Below are 23,775 nucleotides of genomic sequence, written 5' to 3'. Positions count from 1 at the left end.
TATATATATATATATATATATATATATATATATATATATATTAAAATCGGCATGGCATATATATATTTCAAAATCGGCATGGCACTGTGCAAAATGCAGTGCAAAGGATTATATACAAAACTGAGCACGTTTTGAGAGTAAACGAACAGACACAAATTATAGCTTTGTTTATACGCTATTCCCATGCTTACCTTCACAGTTCTCTTCGTGGTTCCTCAAAACAAGTGACACACGTTGATAGAGGAATATATAAATTTTGAGCTCTTCTCTAAACTCTCTTACAACTAATTTTTCTAATTCTTATATATGAATTTATATATATATATATATATATATATATATATATATATATATATATATATATATATATATATATATATATATATATATAAACTTTCTTATAGATAGATAGATATACAGGCCGACAGTCAGATAGACAAAGATAGAAAGACAGATAGATACATACATACATACATACATACATACACACATACATACATACATACATACATACATACATAGATCGATAGGTAGGTAGGTAGGTAGATAGATAGATAGATAGATAGATAGATAGATAGATATTACAGGTGGTGTTGGATATAGTACTTTTGGGGATACAGTATTTAGCCGGAAAGTTTTTTTTATCCTAGACTTTATTTAGAACAATCTTCTCTGATATCATGAAACCAGAAAACACTAACAGATGCCACAACTACAAAACTGATAACGTCTTCTTTTCTTTCGTTGTAGATCATACAGAACTTTTTTCATCAGGAGTAATTCCCTGTGCTATACCCTTTGAAAGTACGGGCCCGTGCTCATACAGTCGAATAGCGGGCCAGACCGTATACTCCAAATGAGATCCGCCCTGTGTGTATGGGCCATATATTGCACGGTGAAAGGTTTGATACGGTTGATCCTTAGCTCTTTCGGGCACCCACTCCATAGTGATGGGAGGTTCACGAACACACATCCACCAGCAGACTTCCATCGACTTCTCAGCATATGCTTTGGTAAGCAGGCATTCTGTCAGAATTTTACGTGGAAGGATTTCCGGATAAGTTTTTTGAATGAAATCCTGAAATGAAACCAAAGATAGTAAAACACGCCTTATTTCACGGGAAGTACGCTTATTTTCATTGGACACAATTTTACCCCGAGCAAATATATAGTCACTGAGATAAATTTTGAAATAAAATTTTAACAGAACTAAGATAACAAAATACACAGTCGACGGGTTTAACATAATATCAAACATAAATGACAGTGTTAGACCATGACATTGTTTTCTTTTCAAGCGATCCTCCTCTCTTTGTGCACATATTTCTTAATCAGCTGAAAAACACATATATCTATTTTACACGTGCGCACGCTTTTCGGTACTATCATGAAAGTCATTCACACAGTACCTTTATGTTAGTCGTACTATTGGAAATTCAGTCATCACATTATTACAGTACGCCTCGTTTTTTCTGTCATCATTTTGAGGTAGCCTTTCTTCGTAAATGAAGTTGTTAAAACCATCGATTTGCATATCATGCTTCAGCGAATGGCCAACATTGAAATTGATGATTATACATGAACACAATATAAAGAATTGAGTTGAGAGTTATAAAATGACAGTCTGATTGACAATAGGTTTTATATTTCACAACAACAGCTGCTATTAAAATTAGGACCCCTAATTCGTGAATAGGGTAGTATAACGTTCCTATAGATATCAATGTAAGCAGACGGGTGTGATTCACACCAGGCGCTTTATCAGCATACTCTCAGATGGTTTGAAGGTGTTGCTTATACATACTTAAACAAATCAATCAGTCTTTTTATTTAATACCTGATTTGCCGAATCTAACTGCTGACAAACGAGTTCATTAGAGTTTATATTCTTGATATGAAACGTTATGTTGGATAGTACCATAGTAGTTCAAGTAGTAACGATTTCCGTGATCAGCCTCGATTTTCGGTGTGCCACAAAGGATATTGCATCCTTCTTTGGAAAGGAAACAGATCGTAGTAAATATTGCGCATTGAATACCGTATCATAGAATATCCAAATATGGGATATCAAGCTTTATTTGGAAAGCGAATTACCGCGAGAATCGTTATACCAAGGAACAGGAGAATCGTTATACCAAGGAACAGGAAAATCTTTATCCCAATGATCACAGCAAAACCGGTCTAAACCTGCTGCTAGAAAAAAGTTTGCAGACCATGCCGGTACAAATAACCACTGATTGTGTGATCATTTGGCAGCAGGCATTGGGGTTATACTGAACAATACTCAGTCTGGCTCAAAAGCTAAACACCTAGTCCCTCCAAAGGATTTCGTTCTCATTGTGAAATGCATTTAAATTTCAGGTGAAAGTAATAAGTAGCATACGTCTATGTTTTGACGGTAAGTAGTTTACGTGACATCGCCTTCCAGTTGTATTCATTCAAACTTTTCCGCAACGTATGTGTACCCAGAAAGACTTTATATATATATATATATATATATATATATATATATATATATATATATATATATATATATATATATCGCTAACTCTAATACATATGCGTATGTAGGGACATACATCTAATTAAATATGTTTTAATTATTGCATTTAACATATGTGTGCCATACATAAATATGCAAAGTTTTATATTTAGATGTTCTTTCAAAATTATAAAATTGCAGCTTGTAAACTTTTCCCTGATGGCAACTATGCAACTGGTACATCTTGTCGAAGTATGACTTTAAAGAGAACATTACAATATAGATCAAAAATGTCATTCAAAGTGGTTCGATAGCTATTATGTGAAATTCGATGCATATACAACGACTGCATCATTAGGTTTTCTACCAAAAGAGTGCGAGGTACATGTGTCAGTTATCCGCCAAAGGTAGTAACAAGCCCAAGTATATGCAAGGCACTTCATAGATTATCTACCAGTGATTTGTAACTGGGCGACATCGTTACAATCATCTTCTTCTACTCGTATATTCGAGACGTGTTGATATATATATATATATATATATATATATATATATATATATATATATATATATATATATATATATATATATATGTATATATATATATGTATGTATGTATATGTATGTATGTATTGTAACACCCCGTGTGTTATATATCGGAAAGACCAGAGTTCAAGACTAAAAATGCTTTTTAGTAAATAATAAAGGTGATACAGAACATGCTACTCAATATGGCATAGTGACTTTACATAAACACAGTGTTCGTCACAACACTATCGGCTTTTGATAATATAGATCAGACTTAATTGTCTAAATGCCAAAAGACAACGTTATAATACACCATATTATGGTGAAATTAATTTTATTATTAAATTCCTGTGTATATTAAGAGATAAATATTGGATTGACTGTGATACATTCTGACATGGTAGCGTGATCTCAATAACAAATAATTTAGGTACTAGTGTACTTGAGCAGTGTGGCTGGAGATAGCAGCGGCTTTATAAAGAATTACATTATAATTCTAAAGCATTTACATTCAATGGCAATCATGTAATAAATCTATTTAAAACATCTCATAACAATTTAATTCAGTTCTGGGCTTTCAAAGTGCCAAAGTTAATATCGGTTATGTATAAGTGATGGTTTGCCGAAATTCTTTTCTACTTTGATGTTCATACTTTGCCGATCTGACAGCTATCTGCCAGTGCACTGTCTGCACTTATATTTATAGACTCCTATTCACGCCATATGACCTTAGTTAGCCAATCCATGTTTGTCCCTCTCAGGGTTATCCAGGGCGGTAACCGAGTCAACTGTTCAAACTGCATGGAAAAATCCCTCTGCACACAAACTTTAGACAGAAGTAAATTGTCCTCTCAATGTCCGTTGTGTGAGTTTTTACTTTTAATCTTATTTATATATTCATACCTATGATTAAGTAGAACTGAACGAAACGGACAAGTGAATTTCGATGCGAATCGATCGAGAGTACAACGTACTGCTGATGCATTGAGTCGTAATATGGTAAGAAATAGTCCCTATCAAATGCATACTATTTCGCACATTAAAGTAAAATAACAAATTCTACATAACCAAGAACTTACAGTAAAGAACAGTAACATTAGTTCTAACTTATTGTTCAACAAAAGTCTGACAAATGTGACTCTTTGGCTGGGCACATTGATTCCATCATGTCCGCTGCCGCTGTTTCGGCAATGAAACTCCTCCGGATGGTTAAAGTCTCTAATTTATGGACTAGCATCATATATCTGGCTTTGATATTCCAAAAATCATGGAAGGTAAGATAATTCATTTCCTAAACCACTTATGTGAAATTCCAACACGACACACACATGGTCCAACATGAAAATGAATATGACACAATGACTGCTATTATGCGAACTTCTTTCCACTTAATGTTGATATCCCAGGGCTTGTAGAACTGTTGATGCCTTTAACTGAATTTCTTGACGAATTCATTAATACTCATGACAACAGCGTGACATTACGAAGATCATAGAAAGGTTTTATACTCACATTTAGTATAAAACACAGAGTACACATTTATAAGAGATGCAGATGGTGGTCTAAACAATGGTGGGTGGGTGGCATGCGTTCAGGAACGGAAGAAGGAATGTAGTTTTTAATAACATTTTGGTGTGCTGAGTTAGGTATTACAATATGTATATATATATATATATATATATATATATATATATATATATATATATATATATATATCAGATTCAGGTCATTAACTCACCTCACGCGCATATGGAAGCAATTTAGCGGCCTTGGTGCGCTTTTGTTCTAAATTCGGATGCACATGGAACTCAGGAGTTTTGACTTCAGATGAGCCGCTTTTCTGAAAGTTAGATAAAAGACGTTAAACAATATTGAGAAGACTGTTGTTGGCGAAATTAGAAGTATACAAAGTGACTTGTGTTTGTCTCCTTCTTTGTTATATACAGCTTATATGACTACTTGTATTAAATTTTGTCAAAATTATTCGAAAATGTCATTGAAGCCATAGTACATTTAACATTTTTACGCCCTATGGAATGGATTAAACAACACCTTTATTTCACATTTTTTACAGTTTTAAATACTATAATATCAAGTTCCGATAATTCTGATTCAGTGTTTAAAGGATTTTTATTATGACGGAGAGACGGATACACTGAAGGATGGATGGACTGGAACACAGACAATAGGGCATCATAATGCCCCAATGTTTGTTTATTGGTTTAAGGTATGGCGATAATAATAGTAAATATGACCTTTCAATTTGGACCTTTGAAAAGTTTTTATAAAAAATAAAAAAAAATACGAATCTGCTTCTTTTATGTGATGATTATGTACAAACTGACTGTCGACCTACCTGTATCAGAGAATAATAATACGAGTGACGTACTATGTACAACCTGACTGTACACCTATCTGTATCAGAGAATGATATTGCTAGTGACGTACTACGTACACATGATTGTCGACCTATCTGTATCAGAGAATGATAGTAGAAGTGACGTGCCATATATAATCTGACTGTACACAATTCACGTATCAGACAATGATAATACGAGTGATGTACTATGTACAATCTGACTGTACACCTATCTGTAAAAGACATTGATAATACGATACATCTGTGTTAATTATCTTTCCCGTAAAAGTAACGAGATCTTAGTTAAAATACAAAAATAAGAAAAAATATTTCATATTTATGTTGCAAAACATGAAAGTTTGATTATGAGAATAGTATACAGACGTGTCATTAAATAAATATTTTTGTGAATTACCGGCGATGTTTCTTCCCTTGAATTCGGCTTCTCATTCAGATTCAGTTCTACCGCAGTTCGGCAGTGATCATAAGCTTCCTGAGATGTAAATTCATAGGATTGTTAACTGTCGTTCACAAATTATGTAACTAAATATGACGCATGCTAAACGCATGTGAAGTGCACATAATATTAACAAGAATATGTTTTCATCGACTGATTAATTGGAAAAAGGTTGCTGAAATATGCTACGATTGATTGATTGATTGATTGATATATTGAAACAGATAATAAAACAAAGGACATTCTAGACGATGATACTTTTCAAGGCTCCAGATGCTTCTACTTTGACTATCTGAAGAGGTGTCGTAATCATTAACCGTTTAAAACGTGTACACTCATTTATCCAATTAAGAGTTTACTCCTTTCGTGTTACGAAAAAAAGTTTCACATTTATGTTAGATGGGTTTTGCGTCTTGATCAAAGAGATTTAGGCAAATATTGAAAGCAATATCTCTTTCTCAATGAAAGTAAACAAAGTACCGTGACTATCTGCAACAAATAGAATACTACATTTCTCTCCTTCATGCCACGTGTCGTCAGCTCCTTAAATGCATGTGCATATTCCCCAAAATAAAGGTCTAAGAACCGCTCTGCCAGTTTCGAAGGGCGTTGCGAGTTATATAAGTTCTCCAACTGAAGCTGGCTTTTCGTCCGTATTACGCTAGTCTCAGGACTTCGTCTGAAGGTAAGATGAAAATCGCGGTGAGCAATGTTGCTTTGAACAGTTAGATGAGACGAAATTTGGGCGGGGGTGTTGAAAGAACGTTTCAGAATGGAGAAGTCTTCAGTGATTTATTAGATGGGAAGATCTGGATGAATGAAGTGAACACGTTACTAATAATAAAACTGTACAGAACTACGGCTCCTTTTTGATACTTATGATTGTACACTTCTGTCTCATACATCTGACTGTACATCTCTTTCTCATTCATATGATTGTACACTTCTGTCTCATACATCTGACTGTACATCTCTTTCTCATTCATATGATTGTACACTTCTGTCTCATACATCTGACTGTACATCTCTTTTTCATTCATATGATTGTACACTTCTGTCTCATACATCTGACTGTACATCTCTTTCTCATTCATATGATTGTACACTTCTGTCTCATACATCTGACTGTACATCTCTTTTTCATTCATATGATTGTACACTTCTGTCTCATACATCTGACTGTACATCTCTTTTTCATTCATATGATTGTACACCTCTGTTTCATACATATGATTGTAACTTTTTCTCATACACATGATCGTACATATTTGTCTAATACGTATGATGGTACACCTCTCTATCATACATATGATTGTACACCTCTGTCTCATACACATAATTGTACTCCTGTCTCTCATACATAAGATTGTTCTCCTCTGTCTAATACATATGATTTTACCCTTCTGTTGCATACATATCACTGTAACCTTTTCTCATACACATGATTGTAGACCTCTGTCTCATACATATGACTGTATAATCGGACAATATGGTTTCGTTTTGTCCATCGTTTTCATTGGGAAAAAATCAGTTTAATACAGAAATTTAGATCATGGGATTCCATATATAAAAACCTTCCCCTTTCCAAATATGCAATATTCGACCATATTAAGAATAACTCTTTGCAACCACATACCAGGGGTCATCTTGTAACCTTACACACAGCAAAATCAAGCTAATTTTAAAAGTCAGTCGATCCCTTCAGCATGTATTGCAAGTTCACAGGATCTGATTCAGGGGGCAATAATCCATCGTCCCGGTCATTATCTACTAGCCTTAATTCTCGTGCATATAGAGTAATCCGGATTGTGTAACGATAATGCCTCTACCACACCCTTTTTCGGGTCTTTTTGAATTGTTTTAGTCTACCCCATTAAACGAATCCGCAACCACTGCGTGTAACCAATGATTGATGTATGTAATCAAATTGTGGTTTTATGCTGTAAACTAATTACAGTATACGAGGTTCATGTTGTTTTTAGTATTAACCTGATAATTGGTTTATAATGTATGTGATCAGGGGACATAACACGTTTCAATGATTCTACCAATCACACGGCGCTATTTATTCAGAGATCACGAAAACTTTAATAAATATTTAAAGTTTTAGGGTAGGTTATGTTAATGAATACGACAAAGCATGTGCAAGTGAAACTCTTCAGTTTCTTTTATTTGCATGTGGAAAAAAAATGCAGAAAGAAGCAAACAAATTAAATAATTTGTTCAGACTTAGATAAATCCCCGGCTTATTTGTGTTGAGTAACGCTTGAAGTACGACTATATTCGTTAAGCAACGATGAAATATGGGACTTCAATAAGGCAAATACTCTCAACGTAACTGTTATGTGTTCTGGTGGGGTTATAATAATAATTGTCAATATGTGTACATGTGAAAAATATGTCCTCATGTTTTCACATGTAATATAATATTTCCCATAAGGCTATGCAGCGCTTGATTGTGTGCGTCGACGTAAGTTATACCTGTAGAAAGAAAATCAGGCACTTTATACCTGTCATACTTATAGCAAGAAAATCAAGCACAAATAAATGGAAAGTGCATTACATTTCAGACATGGAATCGAGTCACAGTTGTTACTTCCGGTTCAGTGCAAACGAAAGGAGTCCCATTCTATTTTGAGTGCATTTATTTTATTTCTCCTTTTGGTGGCGAAACAAAAGTTTGATTTAGGTATTAATTGTGTTGATTAAAAGTAATTGTTTATTCTTTAGAATCTGAGCATATGGTGTGGTTGTCTGTGTGTACTTCGGGGACAGAGCACATCGAGTAATGAAGCATTTATCATGTTCCGCTAGTGAAATCTGTGACTCAATGCACGGGACTTTGTTTATAGCTCATCCTATGAAAAATATGACTCATTACCTATGCTAGGAACCTCGCAGTGAGTTCATCATTGAAGGTACTTTAGAATAAGATGTGATTTATTATCATCTGGACACAATGGAAGGTCAGTGGAAAGTTCAATACTGAGAAACAAATGCAAAGGATATATAGTAAAATTATAGCAAATTAATTGCGACCTGAGTCCACATAGAAATTATAGTTTTGATGAAGAAATTTAACTCGAGACTGTGAAGTCAGCAGCAGAGAGGGCCAACAGACTCTAATTCGTTCACTCTCCGTTTCGCAAAATGAGCCTTCCTGGTAAATCGCCAAAAGAAAATCGCGATTGTCTCAGTACCCGGTATGAGGCAACCCTGTCAACGAACTTAATAAACTCTAATTGACTTACCCAGCCTATCGCTGATAAGTTTTTCTGATCGCGAAAAATCGCAGCGATGGCGTTGGTGTCAAGTTGGAGGCAGCTCCCTCTCTGCTGCTATTAATTAAATCATTATTATATCAATAATGGCAAACATCGGAGAACCATATTCCTCTAGATTGGCACGAGAGCGACTAGAAACAATCAAAATAATTCTTCCTGTTCGTGATTCTGTAAGACAAAAAACTTCAAGAACGTCAAGAAGCACAAGTTGAATTTGTAGAGGATACAGAACAGTTATTTAAACCCATTACAGCGGTTACTGAAAAAGCTATAAGGGGAGATATTAAGGATGAGGAGGAGAGGAAGAAGGGTATTAAAACAAACCACTGCGCAAAGGGAACTGAAAAACTAGCAGCGAGAACTAAAAAAACAAATAAAGATTTTACGAGAACGTCCAACTGATACAGCTGCAGCTCAACCTCCACCCGTCGGCGAAGAAATAGTTGAAGGTATTGGAAAAATTCGTACTGAAGTTGCCGACGTGAAAAAAGAACTCACGTAAAATAAAAATGTCAACAACAACATTAGATGCACAACAATGTAGATACGATCAAGTGCGCGAATGACAAAGAGATTTAAAAAATACAATCAACGACTATACGTTGAAAGTAAAAAAAAAACTACCGGCGACGTGTAATCGCGCTAGATGCTATAGTTTATTCAGTATATGCGGTAGTTGCGTCCACCAGGGTATTATTATCAGCGTTAACGCCAGTAACAACTGCAATCGCGGTAACAATATGCATTTCATCATCGGCTGCCATCGCAGGTGTTTTTAATATTATCGCGAAAAAGATATCCACGTGCATGAGCACAAAACTCAACGACGGCGTTGTAAAATTAAACACAGCCACAGCCGCGTACTCGAAATTATCGTCGTTGATATCATCAAGTCTCGACGACACAACTATATCAGATTCCGAATTCGCGATAATGACAAAGACATACAATAAAGTCTTCCATTTGAAAGAAGAAAAAATAAATAATGACAGAACTACTTCAGCAGATAGCCGCAAATACAACCCAGCCAAAAACCACGATGATAACAGTAAGCTCAACCAAGCCTGAATTCAGTATCAATTTTCCAACTGCGATTCCGGTAAGCGAGATCGCGCTAGCACAGTTGCGAGTATACCACAGCTGGCCAAATATCAGATCAAAATCATTTTGGTGGATTACCAGCTAATAATTCGTTTGTGTTTGCAAATAAAAATAAATCAGATGGTACACCCGACTGGAACGTTGTTGGAATACCAACCGGATGCTATCAAATTGAAGAAATCAATGAGAAATTAGCGCGTAGAATAAAAAATATCACTGGGAAAGAATCCAAAATAGCAATAACCTCTCATGAACCAACTATGTCTTCTGCAATCGAGATAAACTCTCCCGATTACGCCGTGGATATAAATCAATCATCGATCAGAACATTGTTAGGATGGCCTGGAATTCCACCGGAGGCACCTCCATCGTTACCAGAACCGAAGCGGTCTGATTTTACCACGGATAAACAATCATATCCGAAACATATGGATCGTTGCGATAGCCCATATCAATCATTTGGTCATGGGCAAATCCTTGTCATAGCGGGTAAAAATCAAACTGTTACCTTTAGTCCTTCCTGCAATGAATTGGCTTGGATCTATCAACCTCGAAATGTACCAAAAACTGATGAAGAAATCGACATTTTTATTTCAATTGCTACTGAATTTTACAAAACTTTACTAAGGGATTTACGTCAGTATTTTACAGAATACATCGCCGATACAAGATCAAATAACAAGGACAATATCATTAAACTGATTAAGACGTTTAATCAAATTATTGCAGATATCGAATACTTTAATGAAAGTTGCTTACAAGCGGTAATTAACACAGAAGATAAACTTAAGCAACAATTTCTTAACAAATACAAGATAACAAAGGCTGGTCTACCGACATTTAAATTTCCCGGGTATGACGTAATCGACAAAATAAAAAAAACAGTCAACGATATGATTGATGAGTTCTTTTCTGATATAATTACACGGTACAAAGAAACACTACCACCGGCAACTATTCTCCGATACAACAATAATCCACAAGGGCAAGGACGACATGTATCCCCGGAAATCGTAAATAACCCAGGTGGTCGCGGTCAATCTTGTGTGTGATGTAATCGATGGAAATTACAGCACAGACACAACAATATCAAATCAAGCGCAGCAAGGATTTATTCTTTATTCGTTCACGCCGAAAGAACCATCCGGATATCTGATTGTACAAGAACCGATCAATCAGGTCTATATACGATGTTGTATTCGTCTGTTATCAAGAATAAATTTCAAACTAACTGACCAGTCCGGCCACTTGTTGGATTTAAGGGATGCGACAGTAAATATTAATTTATATGTGAAATCCAAAGGATTTTCAATCGTGAAAATCTACGATTCCAATCGTGAAAAATCTACGATTTCAAGGAAGCAGTACCAAAAAAATTTCTCCCTTCTTGATAAAATCAGCGAGGTGGATTGACAAATACTCTTCAGATTTCAGTAAAGTATTATACGAAATTTACTTTTTTCTGAAATTTGCTAGATTTACACGATTTTGGCTACCTTATTACCATTTAGAATTGAAAAATCAGTCGGTTTACACGATTTTGACTACCTTATTACCATTCATAATTGAAAAATCAGTCGATTTACAAGATTTTGACCACCTTATTACCATTTAGAACTAACAAATTCGACAGATTTTCAGTAAAAAATAAATTTCTAATAATATTTTACAGAAATCTGTGAGTGGTGAAGGACAATGCAAAAAATTAATTATCTGACAGAGTCAGGGACATACTTTCACTTTCGTTTTCATTAGACAGAATTTTTCTTAGTTGCCTCACGCGAGAATTAATTATCTTCTTTGTTTCATATTCACGAGATAATTCTGATCTAATATGTTCGATTGCACGAGAGAGACTGACAAATTCATTTACTCGCTTTGTAGTGTTTCAAATTCAGAAATAATTCTATCAGGATCTAGTTCATCGGATATATTTGTACCGTCGTGTTCTAATTTTTTAATAGCAGAAATTACACCATTGACATTTTCGTAATCCATTATATATATATATATACCGAATATTATATATTTAAAAGAAAAATGGGAGGGTCATTGCTGACCCTTTTTGTTGTGAAGTATATTTACAGCATTGCATTTACATATTTACATATTTACAGCATTTACAACCTTAATTAACTTAATTCTAAGGACGGCATAGTACATATAGCAGCATATTTACAGCCTTGTACTGCATATTTAAACTATTTACACTATTTGCAGGGATTTACAAGTATTTACACTATTTACAGGTATTGACAAGTATTTACAATATTTACAGTATATACGGGTATTTACATTATTTACAGATATTAACAATATTTACAACAGGGACTGCACAATACACGGAGGTCTTCTCTACATTCAACAGATTTCTGCACACTCCCCCCAGAAATCATCCCAGGGGATGCAAAACAGCACCACGCCGTGGTGACGAGGTGGGGAGAGTCTGAATATTTTTCTGTTGAGTTTCGAGCTTGGAGTGAACCCCCAATTATATACACAATCGCGAAATATCGCCTACGTCGACAATATGCCGGTCACTGGATTCGAACTCGAAGCGTCGAGAACGAGAATTAGCCACGCTACCACTTCGCCACGGGACCTATTATTAATATATGATTCAGAAATTATTATATAATTACTTTTGGATTGCAAGAAAATAATACAATTACTTTTGGATTTTAAAAAAATATAATACAATTACTTTTATATTGCAAAAAAATGATACAATTTGAACTTAGTTCTACTTTGAAAATTTATTGATTTTCTGGATAATATATAATATAAAAGAATGTGTTTTGCGCAATCTTCTGAAATCAAGGGAGGTAACTCCGTCATCGACTTTTACACCATCGGGGCGGAGTTATCTCCGTTATCTGTATCTAACACCACTGAGACATAAGAAAACGAAATCCAGTTTTCAAACCGGTATAAAAACGATAATTTGATTATTTTATCTGCAACACGTTGGACTGAACGTGGGTTAATACCAAAATATTTGCCAGCAGAGTTCATTGACTGAAATATTATCTCTTTGCCGTTTTCAATATTGACAGATTTGATTACTCTCTTTTTAATGCTCTTAAACTGACCAGTATTCCCTCGTGCAGAATTCTCACTTTGTGTAATAGCTTGAAGGTTAAATAAATTATTATTACGTTTCTTTTCGTCAACATCATCGATCACAAGACCATCTTTGATCTCTCCGTGATAAACCTCAAATACGAATCGATGACAGATATACCTTTTCTTCACATCAACACTAAATCTAAGATAACCGGAACTATCAACAGCACCAACTGGTTTCTTCAGTCGACAATGTAGGATGACACCATCACGAGATGCTTCATAATTCTTGATGATGGGATGTGGGACAAATTCTTTTTGCTCCATTTATATGTAATGTAATTGTCTAAATTAGAACTTATTGTCAAACCTTGTTACATAGTCTTCAGGAGTTCTTATAACCTTATTGATGACCTTGACCGAGTTGATATTTTTTTGTCATAATAACGTTAACTCTCTTTACCACCACTACACGCGCACAGCTGTGTTTTATCTTTATCTCCGACACCTCATCTTAAACACGATTGTGGACCAAGACTGCCTCTCTTTACACTTTGCGAATGTTGTCCGTAGAATTCATTTACACAGGATTTGTTACAAGGAGTTGAAGATCCTACAATAAGCCATTTCACCGATTCACTATCTATAATATTTTTTATTTAAATACTTGTCTTAATTATGACATGGGTGAGTTTGAGAGATTGTCCATCATCCAACCTTGGAAAGATTCAAGATTCGATCTTGACAGACTAACCCGTCGCGGAGGCGAGCTCTGACTGATCTGATTAATATTATCAAGGATGCTAAGAAAGAATTTCGTGATGATGGTGCATTTCACACGTGGTCTACATTCAAAATTATACGCGACGACGATGTCACTGATGCTACAATGAACGATACACGGGAGAAAACGATTATCGACTACCGCTTTGATAATCAGAAATATTTTATCAGAATAAAGTTTATTGTGCTAGCAGAAGATTCCGATACGTGGGTTATCCGTGACAAACGGGACCTTGTCCTTGCTGGTGAAAAAACCGTTTCGTTAAGTAAAAATTCCAAGCCAGGAACGCTGAGTGGTATTGATAGACCATATTACTCGCAAGCATATCATGTAACCGGGGTTATTTATGGAATTTGTCAGCTAAATGATAAACCCAACATTAATGATCTTGCAGCAATGAGATTTTCAAAGTTGAATTGTGTAGCCGAGCGAGTAATGGGACATTTTACAAATGCGAAACGTGGAAATGGTCTGACTGATCAGCGACGTGAAAAAATAGCGAAGTGGGCTGAATGGGTCAATGATACCGGAGCTACAATAAATGATGTTTCCGAGTTATCAGCTAAATTAAAATTTCCAGTGGTAGTAAAAACAATAACAGGAGAGATTTTATATGAATCGCAGAATAAATCGAGAGGAACTCCTATTGAAATTATTGATTATAATGCGCACGCGTGGAGCAGCGCAGTAACAATATTTCCACGAGATCGAACTGTAAGATTTTACCCGTCGGAAAATTCTGAAAAAATAAAACACGTTCGATTTTATTCACGCGTTAAGTAAAAACGATCCTGTGTCAGTATCGTTATTTAAAAGTCTTCCCGACGGAGAGTATGATCAGTTTGTAAGACCCAACGGTGATTTATATCGTCAAGAATCTCTTCACGAGGAAATTAAAATACTCGCGCAAAAATTTTCAACAGAAAACACCGAGTAATTATTAAAAAATTGTTTCACAGTTCCGTCAGTCGCGACTCATTTTCATAGAGAGAAAATTTCGTGGAAACTAACACGATCTCGATTTCTCGAGGATGTTCAAGCTAGTTCTGTTGAATACGGGCATGACGGTTTGTGGAATACCAAGTATGATCGCGACGGTATGATATCCGTTGACATGAGCGCGTGTTATCCTGGAAGTTTTCTTGGTTACGGAGAATGTGCTAGGTATTTTAAAAGATTTGGAGATCCCATGAACTAGATGACGAGAGTTGCCATAAACGGATCGTTACCTGATTTTGACCTCACTGGATTAGCTCATGTGTTGTCTTTCGAATTCGCTAAAGGTCTTCATCCGTGCTGTTATGTTTGGTTTGGCAGACATTTCTCGGAGCGACGCTGGGTGCCTATAGTGTTATTACGATATATGCTTGACAGTAAAATATAAATATCGTTGACAGTTAGTGAGGCAATTATATCATATCGGAAACAAACATTAGTTTGGTTACCAACACCGGAACGTATCAGTCTCGATGAGGTAATCGAGGAATGTAAGCGTGAATGTCCAAATACTTCTATTGATGTCATCGTTGATGATGCTTCTAATATTCTCAGGATTAAACTTGGTAACAGTGAAAAACCGCGAAAGATCTCGGTAGAAGAATAATCGGTAAGTTTACTCAAGACGCTTCATTTGATCATTAACGATATTGTGCAAGATTGATTATGGATCCCGCCGAATATAAATTCGTGGTCGCTGATGCAACAGCGAAAGATATCCTTTATGATCGAAAAGATGTTTACTTGTCTAATGGAAAAAAGTTAGGCACAATTGTTTGTTACACTGATGGAGACTCTCTTCAGTATACTCATTTAAGATCTTCAATGCTTGCTTATGTTTCTGTAAATTTATTATCGATGATAAATAGATTCCCCGACACCGTGGTCAGAGTTGCCACGGATTCATTTTACTTGAATAAAAAATATTTAGAATTACTGGATCCTTTTACGAGATTGATGCATCATTGGGTTCGTGGAGAATAAAATGAGAATGATTTATACGCGGATGTTACGATTAAAAATAGTTATCGCAGCGATCAGATATCAGAATTGTCGTTGGCACCATCCGTGTATGATCCAGTATCCTTGCACAAGACAGTCTATTTGAACGGACCGGGGGGTTCTGGTAAGACGACTCGAATGATCGAATTATATCGGCAGAAACACGATGACATGATTGTGTTAACACCAACACATAGACTCACCAGGGAGATGAAACAACTAGGAGTTAATTCTTGTACTTATCACAGCTTTTTCAAATACAGCGGTGGTATATGGACTCCTGACAGAATGGGAGAGAAATATATTTCTGGCATCATTATTTGGGACGAGATATGCACAGTGTCGTTAGAAATATTAAAATTATTTCTTGACTGGTTATTAACAAAAAATACAGCTGCGATAATGTGCGGCGATCACGGTCAACCACCTCCGTTTGTTGGACCATCTCCACATCATTGGCTAAAGGATTTTGTAAATTATTACTCCGAGATAACTGATGATCACATATCTCTTGATGAAGAATTGAAAGAGTTTAAAAAATTAATCAGACTACAACCGAATAAAATTCAGTGTGAAATAGCGCGTAAAATAATTCCAGAAACTTCTTTGAACGACTTTTGGGAAAGGTGGAGACCAAACGATTTGATAGTGGCAAGTAGAAAGATAGTCAGAGACACGCTTCAACGGAAGTTGTTTGAAACGCATGAAGAAAAATTCTCAGCGTTACGTATACCGTTGTGTTATAGACCAGCTAATACACGACTACAGAATATCAACGTTGATATACCAGTACAACCCGAGAAACAGAATCTTGTATTAAATGATATTGTTTTGGTTCCTGTAATTGTTGCTGAGGATGCGATACGCGCTGACGAATCTCCGTGGACGCTGAGATACGCGATGATGATTCACTCATCTCAAGGATTAACCATCACTGATACAATTGTTTGATCGAATGGTCGAACTTGGTTTATCTTGCAGTATCCCGAGTCAGAAAAATATCGCAGCTACGAAGAATTGTCATGGACGCGTCAGAAACCATTAATGATGATATTGACAACGATATAATAAGAAAAAAAATTAGCCGGTTATAAACAAAGTGACAAAAAAAACGCTATTTTGACCTCGATGTTGAATTTATCAACGCGCTGAAACAAAAGCAGAATAATCACTGTGCGAGCTGTAATTGTGTAATGTTGTGGCGATATTCAAATAATAATCCAAGACAATTTACCGTTAGTAGAAAAGATAACTGTCGCGGTCATACACAAGAAAATGTGATGCTGACCTGTCTTGAATGTAATCGACGTAGGGGTGCTGACACCCTTGGAGCTAGTTAAATGATCGCGGTGGTAATTGAGTATTCTCGGGAATTACTTGTAATTGTTCACGTGTAAATCCACGTTGAGGAGCAGTTGAATCCAGTATGTAGATTGCGGTTCTACCAGTTGATCATGTTATGTTAGATATCGTGTGCGTCGTGATACTCCAAAGATGATCAGTTCTCTTTTTTTACCACCTTCAAGTTCCCCGGGTTCATATAAATATCTGAAAGTCACATTGCCCAGCACTGGTTGTTTTGAAACATCACGTCGTTGTATTGTTATACGCGCGCTTTTTATAGCATTACTTGGTTTCAACGCAGTTGTTCGAGTTATTTCATAATTTAGCGCAGCTATCACACCTGGTAATCTTGCAACCCATTCGCGAGATCTCTTGTCTTGAATGAATTCCTTCGCGTATTGATATCCAAATAACCGCTCAGCATGTGTTCGATTAAATCGTTCAAGAATTGCCTGATCACGATGAATTGCAGTATGTCCTCGTCGTATTTTGACATTATGTTGCTTCATCAACGATGATACTGCACCCTGAAATTCTTTGCCAGGATCAACTTGTAGCAGCTGTGGCCATTGCAAGGGTCCACGTTGATAAATTCTTTTAAACGCAGAAGCAACTTCAGCAGCTGTCTTTGTTGACAACGGCTTTGCTTCTTTATATTTACTTGCAACTTCAACGATAGTTAACGCGTACTTGTACTTGCTACTACGTATAGTATGATGTGGTAAAAATAAAATATCAGCTTCATGAACTTCATTAGGAACTCCAACATCAAAATGTGCAAAGTTAATTCGTTTAGATGGTGGCAGATAAATTTGCCATATTGCTTGTCGTGCTAACCATTTTTCAGCAGTGACACGTGTAACTTTTGCTGCTTCGGCGAGTTTACTAATCGCTGCTCTACCTTTCCAATATCCTCTTGGGGAATAATAAATCGATTCCATATATAATTAATTACCAGCACCTAGCGCTAATTTGCCTTTCATTGAGGATCTTACTAACCAATCAGCCAATGATTCCTTGAAAGATTTATTTGTAATGGAATTTAGCACGTGAATTAATTTTACATCTGCGATATGCCTATGCTGTAGATCTTTACTTTTATAAGCTACATCATGAGCATGGCACGCGCTATCAATAGCGTTTATTGGATACTCACCTGGTTTTGGTTGATCTTGGTTGTCAAGTCTGATATCAAGTCGGGTTCCAGGGCCACAGTAATTATATCCTGGGAGATGTTTTTTCTCCTGGGTATTTAACCCACGGAGTTCCTGGTAATTTTGTTAATTTTGCTGCAATATCACCTCCTCGTTTTTTTATAACTATTATCTGACATTGACTGTGCGAGAATAAATTTAAATTTCATTGTACCACACCGCGTACACTTACCCGTAACGAATGATCTGTTATTTTTTTGTTGTAATAGTTGTTACATCACTTGTTGGGGTACGTGTCCTGCATTTCGCACAATATAGATCCATAATTATTTTATATATAACATGGATATTATTGATTTCACAGCGATAAGAAAACAAGAGCCGGTCAAACATCATGCAGCGCTACCAAATTATATCCGAATGATTATCATAGGTCCATCTGGAAGTGGTAAGACGCAACTGTTACTTAATTTGATAACGAGATGGTTAAAATGGGATAAGTTGTATTTGGTATCACCATCAGTTGATGATCAACGATGTTATGATGTACTCAAGGATTTTAATGAAAACGCAAGATTGTTGGATGACGACGTCATTTAATTTATAATCGATATTGATGAAGCGCCGAGTGTTGATGATTTAGACGGATTTATTAAGAATTTGGTTGTATATGATGATATGATGCTAGACAAACAATCAAATCCAGCTAGGACTTTTTCTCGAGGTAGACATAAAAACACTGATGTGATTTATGTTACTCAGCGATACACACAAATACCAAAGGTGACCAGAGATAACTGTAATATTTTAGTTGTGTTTAATGGAGTCGATACTTATACGTTGCGAAGTATTCATCAAACTTGGTGTGGCGGTGACATGGATATCAATAAATTTAGAAACTTTTTTCACGAGCACAAGCTACTCCACACGGATTTATAACAATAAATTTACATGATCCCAGAACAAGATATCGAATCGGACTTGATAAAATTTTTGGATAAATTAATAGCAGCAGAGAGGGCGCTGCCTCCAACTTGACACCGACGCGATCGCTGCGATTTTTCGCGATCAGAAAAACTTATCAGCGATAGGCTGGGTAAGTCAATTAGAGTTTATTAAGTTCGCTGACAGGGTTGTCTCATACCGGGTACTGAGACAATCGCGATTTTTTTTTATAGCGATTTTCCAGGAAGGGTTATTTTGCGAAACGGAGAGTGAACCAATTATAGTCTGTTCACCCTCTCTGCAGCTAAGTCATTTCCCCTTACTACCTTAACAATAATTATGTATGATTCACATTACTAGTTCATTTCCAACAGTAAAACAATGGACATAACCGGCAAATTACAAATCCAGTAATTAGTTCATGACCAAAGCTATATTTCTCAGTATAGACCCATCCTTGACACAAACATCAGAGAGAGAGAGAGAGAGAGAGAGAGAGCAATATACACCAAAACGAGAATTAAAAATATGCACCAAACAGAACGGAATGCTATCCCCGGCTTCTTCAGGAGAATATTTGACGGGCAGAATTACTATTTTGATACAAATAATGATATCGTGCAATTTTATTACTAGTACGCCATGTGCTACGCACGAGTGCATATACCACCGACTTTGTGGCACAATTTTTTTGCTGGTGATGAGTGCTTATTCGTGATGGACGGGTGCGTGCAAGCAAGGCGATAGGTAGCGTTTACTGCCGACGTGGGTTCGAAATGCTGCACAATGAGAGAGAGAGAGAGAGAGAGAGAGAGAGAGAGAGAGATATTCACCTCCTTTCTATCTTGGCCGGTAGATCTCTCGATCCGTCTCTGAAAACGTAAAGAAAATGTCCTGCTGTAGCTAAACCGAATGGCTCTTTAATAAAAGAAACATGCAAATGGTTCATAACTTAATTCATTATAGAACCCGTCGTGGTTGTCAGAATAAAACCCTTGATGGATATTAGTCAAATAAACCAAATCGTATTGACATTGGGTTCCTGATATAAATCAAATTGTACATTCCCCCCAAAAAACATTTATTTCATATAACCACTAATCTCGTTATATACAGATTAACAGCACTTATCTCTTTATCTACAGATGAACAGCATAGTTTTAGTTTTATATTTACACACATTTTTGCAGCTGTGATCAGTTCTAAGAAAATCAGGACACAACTTACTTATATGTGTCGTACACATTTGAATACAAGTGGCTGTCGCGGATATTCGGACTATATTGACTGTCGTAGATATTCGGACTATATTGATTTCGTGTGCCGATTTTCCGATCATCCACTCTACTGACAAAGTTCGGTCGAACATCTTCAGGGGCTGGTAGCCAGGGCAGAACCCCATTCTGACTTTATAATAATAATAATAATAATAATAATAATAATAATAATAATAATAATAATAATAATGACAACAGCAATAATAGTAACAATAATAATAATAATAATAATAACAATAATCATCATCATAATTACAGCACCATGAGCGGTTTACCGGTTGTAAACACGTGTCTAAGTATGGATTTAAAGGCTTATAATTTTTTCCTGATTTTTCCTGCAACATATGGTCGGTATTCTTATAGCAACTACACGATAATATACTAACTGCCTACTAAAATATTTGGTTGTTTAAACACAACCTACAAAGCTCTACTACAAAAGCACGTGCAAAGTCAACATTTAAGTACAACCAAGACAATAAAAAAAAGAACCTCATGAGTTATATTAACTGAAGACAAATGTGTGAGTGTTTTACCATATATCAAACTTAAGCCGTATGTGTGTGTACGTGCGTATGTGTGTGTGTGTGTGCGTGCGTGCGTGGAAACATTGTCCTTATAACCTTTATTTAAATATGGGAATTCATTAGATGGTGGACGATTCTCGTGAAATAGCACGCTACACTCAAAGCTTGACTACAGTTGTGTGTGGTGTTGCGTCTAAGGATATACGTGTTCAACATAAACTATTAGCTTATTGCAACTGACATAGGTTTGGAAGGAAATATCAATATTTTGATTTGATTCTGCTTAAGACGTGACTTCAAATCGTGTTATTGGATGGATTCAGATTAAACTGACCTCGAATCGTGTTAATCGATGGATTCGAATTAAATTGCAAAGAGGAGATTTAAATACTCTTTTTTGTATTTTGTTTTTACATATATCGTCCAATTTTGGTTGAAGTCTTTGCATGAATTATTCTTTTGATAAATTCTTTAAGCTCTTGGAAAGTATATTACTTTATTTTCACATCTACGTACTCATGTGAAAAAACATTGGGTTTGAATTCTCGAACATGCTTCCATGGAGTGATCAGCTTATATTCATCAGGACTTCGAACCGGAAAAAATGGTTCCCTCTGTCGTTTTCGTTCCTTTTCAATCGGTTCTGGACTCGCCTCTTCCATTCTAAAGATCACAGGTCTGTCTGTATGCTTTATATCTTGCAGTGATCGTGGAGGTTCCCTCTCTATGGGCGGTTGTAGTCTTTCATCCATATCAGATGGGGGGATGGATTCAGGAAGGACCGGAGAATTTATACGTTTTTGAAGACGTGGGGTATACGCAGGCGGGGGAGATTTTGAGGGCGGCAGTGCCCGATAGCCGGGATTCGTGGCTTCCTTTGGAATAACAGTAGGTTTTGGCTAAAAGAAAAAAAAAAACAAATATTGACTGTCTCGGTTACGCACGCATCTTGCATTAACGTGACATCTTCGCCATACGTAAGTCTGGTAAAAAGTATATGCTGATGACTGTAACACTAAAAACGATGCATTCCAAGCACGTGGTAAAGTCGCTGAGTGGTTCACAGATTAATTAACATTATTACTAAAAGCTTTGATTACATATGTGCACAGTCTTCTAATTATTCTTTACTGTTTTGACCAACCACAAGAAACAGTAGGTAAGTTTTCTCTTATACAGATAAAATCTCGAAAATTCTTATGGTATGGCACCACCTCACTGAAAGGGGCACTCATTGCCTAGTTTTGCATGAATACATTCTACCGCCTCTAGAATCCATATGTATGTATGTGTGTATATATATATATATATATATATATATATATATATATATATATATATATATATATATCTGCGTGTGTGTGTGTGTTTACATGTTTACATTTTTCGATCATTTACAAATAGTGCCTTTGAACTGAATTGAATAGGTGGTATATTGTTTAAAAACGAAATAAAAGAACGAAAAAAGAAATGAGCAACACCTATTGGTTAGTAGACTCAGTTTGCACAGAACCTCTTATAGTTACGCAAGAGTCTGGTTAAAAGAGACTAAACTTTGTATTAACATGCAATGATTTAGCTATGCACATCACGTTGTGCACATCATCATCTGTGTCTCATCAAAATTTTCAAGTGAGATCTTTTGGTAGCCTCCTGTTAAAAGTGATTTGTTAATGTTTCTTCACGAACTGAATGTGATACTGGCAGAGGCATCATATTGCTGCAACTATAACTGAAGTTCTCTTTCTAGTCTCCGTTGAACTGTTCAATGCTTCCGAATTTTAATATTACCGCGTCATTGCCTATAAAAAAAAATAATCAGAAGACTGTGGACATGCGTTCTGTTTGTAGATCTACTGGTTCCAACATATTCACAGTGCCAATAATTAAAAGAATAGTGTATACACAGGTTAGAGGGACAATTTCTAAACCTCATTAGGCAGGCGTGTTTTCATGTTCATGTTATGAAAACATGCTGTCCCAGGTTCTGCAGTCCAAGCTTGAAAGAGAGAAAGAAATAAAATAAGGGAACAGCTTACCTCGTTGACTTTTGGCTGTGGATTTGGCTTAATTACTGGCTGCTTTTTCCTGTCTGGCAAAGACTCGTATTGCAACATAAATTTCTGATATTGTTGGCGCGCAGCTTGCAAATGCTCATGCGCAGCGTTGTACTGTTTTCTTTTCACTTTGTCAATAAATGATTTGAGGAATAGAAATGAACGTTTATCTTTGGTATGAACCTGGACCTCTTGAACTCTTTCATCAAAATCCTCATACACGAAGTCGGTAAACTCGTCTGTCAACCTTGCATATTCGCCAGCTTCAAGATATTGCATTAACCGATGTAACGGTGTATCCAAGTCCTTAACCGCCATTTTTGCCATTTGTAATCAGTAAGTTTCACTTTTGTTTTTTCGATAAAAAGTGTAATTAAAAATAGAAATTGATTGTCAGTGCAAAGATCATACG

The 23,775-nt window shown here is 36.0% G+C and overlaps 1 protein-coding gene across 1 annotated transcript; it reads right to left on the bottom strand.

Annotated features, from left to right (window-relative positions):
- Window positions 1–661: 661 nt before the first annotated feature.
- LOC149795275 (uncharacterized) lies at window positions 662–23,775 on the bottom strand. Its single transcript, XM_089964072.1, has 8 exons — window positions 23,346–23,775; window positions 21,823–22,205; window positions 20,730–20,909; window positions 20,336–20,374; window positions 6,307–6,505; window positions 5,785–5,862; window positions 4,749–4,850; window positions 662–1,078 (listed from the first exon to the last, which is right to left on the bottom strand). The coding sequence occupies exons 1-8, from the start codon at window positions 23,688–23,690 to the stop codon at window positions 752–754; spliced, it is 1,653 nt and encodes a 550-aa protein (XP_089820198.1). The 5' UTR covers window positions 23,691–23,775; the 3' UTR covers window positions 662–751.

This window comes from Sinohyriopsis cumingii, chromosome 7 (assembly GCF_028554795.1).
Source record: "Sinohyriopsis cumingii isolate HCF-2022 chromosome 7, ASM2855479v2, whole genome shotgun sequence".
In the NCBI taxonomy this organism is placed as follows: Eukaryota; Metazoa; Mollusca; class Bivalvia; order Unionida; family Unionidae; genus Sinohyriopsis; species Sinohyriopsis cumingii.
Note: the sequence above shows the minus strand (reverse complement) of the source record. Positions and strands in the feature narration are given on the sequence as shown.